The following is a 10320-nucleotide window of genomic DNA, read 5'->3' as shown; positions in this document are numbered from 1 at the left end:
TGTATTAATGTCTGTTTCATTCTAGCCGATTGGTTGAAAACACAAGGATATATGACTTTAGGTGTTTTGTTCTCATCTAGTCCACCATCAGTGGTGCTCACAGGACTGCTGTTAGCTGGATATTTTTGGTTGATTGACTATTATGTATCAGTTTAATATACATAATGACTCAACATAGTCTTCAGGCATCATCGCACTGTTTACTTAGGGATGTGCTGATTATTTTTTTTTGGCCCAGACCTATTCTGTGTCTTTTAATGTTGACTATCCACCGATACTAAATTCCAATCGATCCGCTATTTGTATTTTCATAGATGGTATAGCTGCATAATTTTGGTAGGTTTATGCTACTCTGCCAATTAACATTACAATAAAAACAGTTAATTTTCAGAATTTGCTTAATGCGATATTCTGGAATATTTTGTTCCTTGCCTACTTTTTCAAAATGACCAGTTTATAATGTGTTTAATATTGGCTTATAAAAAGCCAAATTTGACTGAGCTTTTTGATGAATTGGCAGTAACTACTTCAATACCTTTATCAGCAAACTCAGTTCACAGTGACATACTCTCTGAACTGATCTCTTTTGTTTTATTGAACAATAAACAATACTGAACAATATGGAACTACAAATGTAAAATAACTATTTTTGGCAAACATGCTATGCTTGCATGTCAAGCTGTTATGTCACTTCAAATAAACTTGCATTGTTTCTGTCATTGGGAGACATACTGTTACCTATAAAAATGGACAATGCCTTTTAGGAAAATGGTCACTCAGTGAAATGCTAGACATGGCTTGCTATTCAGAGGAGCCTATGGTTTGTCTATGTGAGTGTGTGTGCAGTAGTCCATTATTTGAGTCCCTTGAGCCACGTGTGTGCACTCACAAACTCTGAGCCAAGTGAGAATCACTCGAGGTAACCGTAGGCAACGGTCGATAGGGCAGCAAGTGGGTATGCCTGGGCTCAGCTTCTGCTCTGCAGCTTAAGTGTATGCACTGCTGGTGGAATGATCTCTGTGTTAAGTTAATGTGTTTATGCATGTGTGCTGTAGTGACTATGGGAGGCTATTGAACCCTCAGCACCGTCAAACAAAGCTGACATTTTCTTCCCAGCCATAGAAAAACATTTTTATCATGCAACTTTCTTCCTACTCGACATCTAATGAACAGACAGGAGCAGCTGAATGCTGGAGGCAATATCAGAGGTCAATGCAACACATGCATATAAGTGCACAGGGGACATAACATAACGTAACAAAACCTTGTATCTCTAAAATTGTAACATTCTTATTTTCAATATATGCTTAGGGCAGTCATGATCATGAAATTCTAGCAGTCTATGCCATTAATTTTGTTTGAAAAAAAAAACTGAACTGATTTTGTATTGTTCACTGTATAAAAACAGGAATGCAGTTGGGCTTTTTAGCAGAGTATGACATATGCCGCAATGTCATACCAAACCTATGTGCTTCATTTACTATTTCTTTCTTTCTGTATTTATATATTTACTTGATTTGTTTGGATACCATTCAGTGATATGATATGACCAACACAACAGCTACTGATGCATGCACTGCTGTCATGCCTCTCTCTTGCTAGACAAATTAGATTAGATTATATTCAATTTTATTGTCATCTTGCAGAGCACACGTACAGAGCCAATGAAATGCAATCAGCATCTAACCAGAAGTGCAAAATATTTACATATAAAGTGCAGGAAAGTAACAATGGTAAAAATATATAGATATTGTTGAATTGAGTGCTGATTAATCAGATTGTTGATATGGGGTGCTGAAACCGCTTGTGTTACACCCACTTGTGTTACGTCCACTTGTTAATCTCTAGCAAGAGATTATTACAGCAAACAAAATACTCCACCATACAAAAATTACATACAGGTCTTTGCTATGCTCAAAATATTTGAAAAACTCTGCTCTTTTGTTACTTTTGTGCCACTGTTTTTAGCAAAAGTTCAATAATAATAAAATCTGGGTGTTCTGCAGCCCACTCAGCACCTCAACTTCTCGCATGCCTGATGTATCTAATGAATTGGTTGTGCTAGCTATCTCATTCCTAAATGTCGACACTTATTAGTAGGGGTGTGACGATATGATGACAATAATTAAAAATGATAGTATTTCAAAATTATGATGTGTCAAATTTCTATTCCAATTCTAAATTGATAAACACATTCCAGCAATTTTTATTTAAAAAATAAATGATTGGTGGCGTTATAGCTCACCAATAGGTGGCGCTATGAGAAATCATAGTCACGATAAACCTCAGAAAAACTAAGCACGATAGCAGTTCAAATAGGCAACACATAGCAGAACTGCGCATTCTCTGTACACACCACAGAACATGCTCAATTTCAGCTCTCACTCCAACACCAGTCACTCATCTTTGTGCTATGGAGCTGCTAACTAAGCTCACTCCCAAACACCACAGAACAGGTTTGATCCTGGCTTACTGTCACTCTACTTTTGCTCTCTAGCAATTTTATCATCTAAATTTGTGTCAGCAGAGCGCCACTTTTCATAATCGAACCTGTACTCTGATGGGTTGTACTGTTTGGGTCTGTGGCCTGCTGCTGGCTTGAAAATTGATGGCTTGAAAAATGCTTACTTATTTGATAACCATATAAAGGGAACTCATTTTTTCTGATTTTGAAATAACACTAGATAAATGGCAAAAAGTGGTTTGAAAGTATTAAAAAGGGGATACTGACAAATACTACTTAGTAGATCCCAAGTGTTGACACATGCAGCATGACCTAAAGCACACAAATGTGCTATAGCACCAAGTTAGAAGTTAGAAGTTTTATTGTGTTTACTGTTTGCTTTCTTCCTCCTATGCACTTTTCTCAACACAACTAAAGTAAATGTCCCACACTGTGTTTATAACAATGTATACATGTGATTGTGAAAACTATCAACTGTGAACAATATTTGCTGTCAGCTCAAATAATTGCAATCAGGCCATTATGTAGTAAATGTGACAGGCCATTATGTAGTAATTGACAGGCCTATGCACAATTTAACACAAATTGTTTAGATTTTGAACCATTTCTATTCATCATTTGAAAGGATGTGAATGATAAGCACATCTCTGTTTTCAGTACAGTTGCATTTGAGAACGTTTATCCTATTTGCATCTAATGCGTTTTACCTTCCACCCAGTTACTTGCAGCCTCCTACACACACAGACACCACTCACAGCCAACGAGTTCAGACACACTCTGTCTCATTCTCTCTTGCTGTACTTTAATAATCTGGCAGTGCTAAACACAGAGTAGTTCAGTCTGTGGAGCCTCTACATTGCTACATAGAGGAAATCAGCTTCACAAAGCTTTACTCAACACGTAATACCATACACACATACTAGAGGTGCACAAGTAGGGGTTTAACAATACACAGCACTCAGAATTCAGTTTGATATGATACAGTGATGTCTCGATTCAATAGGTTTTTTGATCCAGCAAAAATTAAAAGTGCTTTATGGTTTCAGTGTATTAGAGTATTCAATACTTAAAAGGCAAAGGTTCTGAAATAAACACATTTTCTAAAATAACACTCTTGCGACAAGCTCATAAATTAGCCCCATGCTAAAAAACTAGCCACAAAGTAGCATGCTAATCACACTACAGCGATTCAAATGATTACAGTTGATGACTGTAATCAATAATTTTGTACCTTGTTTTTTTTACGCAAGGCAGATCACTACTGCTGAGTTTTTCTTTTTAAAAGGCAAAGGTTCTGAAATAAACACATTTTCTAAAATAACACTCTTGCGACAAGCTCATAAATTAGCCCCATGCTAAAAAACTAGCCACAAAGTAGCATGCTAATCACACTACAGCGATTCAAATGATTACAGTTGATGACTGTAATCAATAATTTTGTACCTTGTTTTTTTTACGCAAGGCAGATCACTACTGCTGAGTTTTTCTTTTCTTCTAACCAAACACAAAGAGGGACCATAGTGGATAAGATTACCACTTCATATGCAAAGGACTACAGTTTGATTCCATGTCCAAGTAGGAATGCCGCTGCTATAGCAATCTGTGAGCCAGACACTTGCTAACTACTATCTCCAGGCTGACACTCACTCATCTCTGTGGGAATTCACACGACCAATGAACTTCCTCAATCCTTCTATCACCCAAACACTTACATTGCACCTGTTTTCTGTGTCACATGACTCATCCAGTTTAGTTTAAAAGCCCAGGCTTTTTCTTAGTCTAGTTGTGACGTATTGTTTCTCTCTGTAGAACTACTGAGCGTTTCCTATTTGCCTGTGTTTGCTTTTCTCATGGATTTGACCTTGTTGCTGGATTTTCTGACTTAGCCTTTTTGTCTTTTGCCCTTTTAGATTTGACCCACGCCTGTTCACCGAGTCTTGTCAAACCCTGTACAAGTAAAGCCTTGTTTCTTGTTTTTTTTTAACAGGAGCATCTGGCTAGTTCTGTCACATTACATCTACATATAATGTTGAAATCTTCAGTAGTTTAGTAGTGTCGCCATACTGTATGATGGGATGGTGCATTGAGTGTGTTAGTAGATCTGGACATTTGCTAAACAATGGAAAATGTTTATATAAGAAAATATAAATCTTTCATTGATCAGTGATCCATGTTTGGGGTTTAAATCTGCTGCACGGTCACTGCACTTCACATATGGGTTTTAATGTGAGCTTGTTTTCAAACACATGGGGGAAAAAAGTGTATATCCATAACAGCCATGACAAGATTTTATCAGTCCAGCGATTCCAAATCAGTGCATCCCTAACACATACAACCACAGCATTCTGTTCCTCTGTTGTTTATATGTTTAAATCTGATCTGATGGCTGTTAATGCCACTGTTTGATTTTATTCACTGGCAGTTAGCCATGCTGTCAATATAGACACGAGGGTAGAAAAGCTGACCTTGTACCAGCAACTAAATGCCCTTTCAACTTTGTATCTCTCTCTTCTCGCTCTCTCTGGTTCTTCGTTCTGCCTTTTTCTCTTTCTCTCTGCCTCTGTATGAATTTTAATGATCTAAAGCTCCAGCTTTCACGCTCCACAATGCAGAAAGTACAGAAGAAGTCTGTTCTGTAATCATATGACTGTGTTCTTGCTCAGTAGCTCTGCCTTTTACAGTTTATTCATCATAAGGTTTTTCTTTAGTGTACCAAGACTGGGCCTCATTCACCAACCATTTCTAAGAACATTTTTTCCCCACTTACAGTTTTCATGAAGATTCTAACACTCTTTAGTGTTTTCTTATTTGGGATTTATTCTTAGGTAAGTACTGAATCTAAGCACTTTTAAGAGCACAAAGGTGTGGACAGTTCTGTGTGAGTCTGACAGACGTTTTCTTACGACCTTCTCAAGAACAAGGTGGTTGGTGTAGTGTAGTGGGTAACACCTTTGCCTTCTGTGCTCTAGACTGGGGTTCAATCCCCCGCCTGGGTAAGTAAACTACATTATACCAATAAGAGTCTTTGGGCAAGACTCCTAACACTACCTCTGCCTACCTGTGTAAAACAATCAAATTGTAAGTCGCTCTGGATAAGAGCGTCAGCCAAATGCCGTAAATGTAAGAACACATTTACGAACAAACTTAGGAAGATATCGATGAATAAGGCCCATTGTTGTTTTTTTCTTTACTTATCAGTCATATTTTATTACTTTTATTTACTAACAGTCTATCTTGCATATTGCAAACTTGTTTGTTAATTGAAAATATGTTACAGTCGGGTGCTAAAGTTAGACGGCCTTAGTCAAATTGTTTTGCACATTTTAATACGGTGATACTTTATGTCCTTTTAGATGAAACAAACACTCAACAGACTCTCAGTAATATGTCAAAAACATATGAGGTTTAGGATTAGGTTCTGGGTTGAGTCTAAGGTCAGGGTTTGGATTAGGTTCTGGGTTCAGGTTAAGGTCAAAGTTAGGATCAGGGCCAGGGCTAGGATTAGGTTTTGGGTAAGATTGGGTGAGGTTAGGTTTTTCATAATGGGAGTAAAATATTAACAGTACATCCACTTAATGTAAGTAATGTTCAACCTAACAATACATCTTCAAGATATTTACTTCAATGTATTCATGACGGCGGCTTCACTGATATGTTGATGAGTTACTGATAATCTTTATTAATCATCTACAAAGGACAACTCCAAATAAACTGCTACCTTTAATACATTTAACTTGGACCAATTTTTTTATGGAGAAAAGAATGCAGTATTTAAGTGTGTTCTCTGTAGGCGATGTTTTAACTTATTTTAGCTTAGAAAATCAACAAAACATATCATCTGACCAGGGGACGGGGTTCAAACATTTGCATGTCCCTGTAATTGTGAAAGCTGTATAGCATTAAGAATGAACTTACAATAAAATTAATATAAAGAATTCCTCATATTCAACAAACAGTGATCAAATTTTGCTGATAAAATAACTAGATAAAATAACTGTGTGAATAAAGCAGTAATTTTATGTGAAGTTTATAACATTTCAATCACACTGTATAAGGTATTATTGAATTATTATGTAACAAGTGATTATCTGTCTTTTAAGGTATATTATTATTTTTTATATATATTAATATTTATATATATTATTATTTTATAGGTATATTAACTTATTATCATGTATAGCCAACCATAAAGTTCAGAATGTTCTTTTCTAATTTTTAGAGTGCAGTTGTACAGAATTAAAATAACAGTGAGGAGCCTACAGGCCTGAGTGCTGCTGTTTGTTGTAGAAGCTGAGAGAACTCGTGATAATGTGTACTGAGAGAGGCTGAGAGATGCATCCTGTTCTACAGACAACTGTCTGGGGCACTGGCCGTTTCTGTCCCTGCAGTCACAGTGGATATCCTGTCTCCATCTGTGCTCACACACACTGAAGACTACAGCTAGATATGTGTAATACCGGACATCAGGCCAGAAGGGCACAAGAATGTACTATTCAGGCTTAGTTGAACAGAGAACGAGCTGATTCTGCTTTCTAGCAGGAGCATAATGAGAACCAGGTGAGGTCAGGTGTAGGGAGTGCATGTGCAGCTGCGAATGCACAATAAGACAGTGTTTAGATATCACTATGCAATATCAATCTGCCTCTCACTGTGTGTGTGTGTGTGTGTGTGTGTGTGTGTGCGCGCTGACAAGGCTGAAACAGCAGTCAGCACACACACTTCAAGGTCATAGTGTTCCCTAGTGCCCTGATCATTCAGCCGCCCCACCCTTATTCTCATCCCCTGCCTCCACTGCAGCACATATGCATGCACACACACACACACACACACACACACTCTACTGAGGTAATACAGTGCTATAAGTTATATACACTGTGAACAATATCCTGCAGGCATCTGAGTGGAGAATGTCCAGGGAATGTAGAGCTATGATAACACACACACATATACTTGTATGCAAAGGTTTGAACACTTCAAGACAAATTATGTTTTTAGATTTGATTTTCCAAGTGAAAAGGTAATTAATACTCTACAGGTTACAAACTTAAATGTGACTTTTTTTCTGCTAATTGAAGAGCACAGTTTCTATGTATTTGCTGAGTTTAATGTATTGGAAAAGATGCATGGGAACAAGATAGTTAAGTTGTGGCCATGACTTAGTAAGGCACGGGAACAAAGTAACTAACTTGTTATAGTTAAGTCATGGGAACAACTTATTAATGCATAAGAAGGAAATAATTAAATTGCCATAGTTAAGTTGTAGCCAAAACTTAGTGAGAACGAGACAGTTAAGTTGTTATTGTTAAATTGTGGCCACAACTTAGGCATGGGAACTATATATAGTAGTGTGCGAAAGTTTTAGGCATCTAAGCAAATTTTTAAACGGTTTACCTCATCAGTGAGTTTATCACAATATATATTAGAATAAAGTCATAATCATAATTCAAATAAACATAAAAACAATAAAAGGTAACAAGAATTTCTTGGGTCCATATTTTTCCTTGACACCTTCACAGCCACCATAGAGACTCGTTAATATCATCAATTACATCATGAGCACAATTTACTGAAGCAGTGATTGGCCAAACCAGGAGTTGCTTTTTAACTACATATAATACTGGGCTTCCTCGAGGAGAGGTTTGGAAATGGTTAAACAAATACACTAATATCCATAAAATCACTATTTCTTATATATATATATATATACACACATACACACACACACACACACAAATAAACAGATTTTGAAAATGTGTCTTGGGTGCCTAAGACTTTCGCACAGTACTGTAGTTAAGTTGTTATCGTTAAGTCATGGCCACAACTTAGGCATGGGAACTATATAGTTAAGTTGTTACTGTTAATTCATGGCCAATACTTGGTAAATCGTGGGAAAGAGAGAGTTAAAACAGATTCATAACTTTCTAAGATGTGGGAACAAGGTAATTAAGTTGCTCCCATGCCTTACTAAATTGTGGCTACAGCTTAATGCAATTGTTGCCATGTATTAGAATCTTATTCCCATGTGTTAGAAAGTTGTGGCCACCCATTATTTTTATTAAGAAGGGATGTCAGCACTAAGACCCCAGCATTACAAAACCAGTCACAATAAAGTTGCTCTTCATGTGTGTCACATACTAAACTGTGTGTGTATGTGACACACAGTGTAATGTTAATGTGGACATGTGTATATTATGCATCAGAATGGTGTGGTAACTGCGCCAGCCTTCAGCTCCCTTAATGAATTAAGATCATTTATACTGAGGCTTCTATCAGCTTTATCACACAGGTTATACGCTAATACACATGCGTAAACACACTCCCTTGGCCTCTCCTGTGCGTTGTGATGATAAAATCAGTTCCATCTGGACTCAGGTACACAATCATTGGTGCATCCTGCAACCTGACAGCCTGACATACACATATACACAACATTTCACTGAGTTTCCCTTCAGTTAAAACACACTCACACTAGCACATGCAGTTCAGTCTGTATGCAGGACAGCACTGGATTAAGAGCTTGTACTGTAATCAGTGTGTTAAAGCCACAAATACACAATCCGACACGCTCAGACATTAAGAGTTGACCCAGTCTACATTAGCCTGACCACTGGTCTACTAGAGGACAGTGACCGCTGCCCAACAAAATAAACACACATATACATGCCTATACATATGTGTTTTTTCGGATACAAAGTTTGGTTCTATGTTTCTGCTTAATGTCCCCAACCACTGTATGAATTTGATTAATTTCATCAGAAGCATTCCTGATTTAATTTAATGAGTAATTGTTTAGCCAAACCAGGTCTCAAATGATAACTATAAATAGTACTGGGTTTTGGAAATGGTTAAACAAAAACGCTAACATATATTACATCAATTCTTTTTTGTGCTAATGCTATTTGTATTTATATAGTAAACACAGGGGTTAACACTGTAGCAGCAACTCTACCTGGACTAACTCCTGTGCTGCATCAAAACATAATCTCCCTCACACACACAGATTAATGCAACAGCAGACCCAGCAGCATCACCCCACTGCAGTGGAGCCCAAAGACACTCTCCCCGCCCCTCTGCAGCACTCTTACCTTTGTGACAGTCATGCAGAGAGAGGGCGAGAGTTACCGGCTTCTGTCCCCGAAATGCGCAGAGAGAGAGTGTGTGTCACTGTGTATGTGAGAGTATATGTGTGTGTCTGTCAGTGTGTGTTCAGCAGCAGAGTGAGCAGTAGATGCAGGGAGAGGAGGAGAGAGAGGTGTGTGTGGGTGAGAGAGTTAGAGGGAGGGCTTTGCCTGCTGTCTGGCTGGGAAGTGAAGGAGCCTATCAGGAGCGCTGCTGCTTCACCACAGCACTGCAGTCAAACACACTCAGCCTGCAAGGATCTACTACTGAACACCACTCCCAACTCTCCTCCTCTTGCTCTCTCTCTCTCTCTCTTTCTCTACTCCTTTCTCTCCTCCTCTCTCTATATATCAATCTACTCTTCTCTCTCTCACTCTCTCTCTCTACCCCTCTCTCTCCATCTCTCTCCATTCTACTCTCTCATCCTCTCCCTCTCTCCTCCTCTCTCTTTATATCAATCTACTCTTCTCTCACTCTCTCTCTACTCCTCTCTCTCCATCTCTCTCTATTCTACTCTCGTGTCCTCTCCTTCTCTCTCTCCTCCTCTCTCTATATATCAATCTACTCTTCTCTCACACTTTCTCTACTCCTCTCTCTCCATCTCTTTCTCTATTCTACTCTCTCATCCTCTCTCTCTCTCTACTCCTCTCCTCCTCTCTTTATATCTACACTTCTCTCTCTCTCTATTCTACTCTCTTCTCATCTTGTTCTCTCTCTCTCTATTCTACTCACTTCCT

The 10320-nt window shown here is 38.1% G+C and overlaps 1 protein-coding gene across 2 annotated transcripts in view; it reads right to left on the bottom strand.

Moving 5' to 3' along the window:
* coro2ba (coronin, actin binding protein, 2Ba) overlaps positions 1-9877 on the bottom strand; it is an 85896-nt gene extending 76019 nt beyond the window's left edge. The window contains exon 1 of one of the 2 annotated variants that reach the window (XM_017703552.2): positions 9550-9877. Coding sequence is in view for 1 of the 2 variants with exons in the window: in XM_017703547.2 (XP_017559036.1) it covers positions 9550-9564 (15 nt within the window). In the remaining variant the exon portion in view is untranslated. The remainder of the gene's footprint in view (positions 1-9549) is intronic. The other variant, XM_017703547.2, reaches the window with a different exon arrangement.
* Positions 9878-10320: the final 443 nt, after the last annotated feature.

The sequence above is a fragment of the Pygocentrus nattereri genome, chromosome 25, assembly GCF_015220715.1.
Source record: "Pygocentrus nattereri isolate fPygNat1 chromosome 25, fPygNat1.pri, whole genome shotgun sequence".
In the NCBI taxonomy this organism is placed as follows: domain Eukaryota; kingdom Metazoa; phylum Chordata; class Actinopteri; order Characiformes; family Serrasalmidae; genus Pygocentrus; species Pygocentrus nattereri.
The sequence above is the reverse complement of the archived record's forward strand: the minus strand, read 5'-3'. Positions and strand labels throughout refer to the sequence as shown.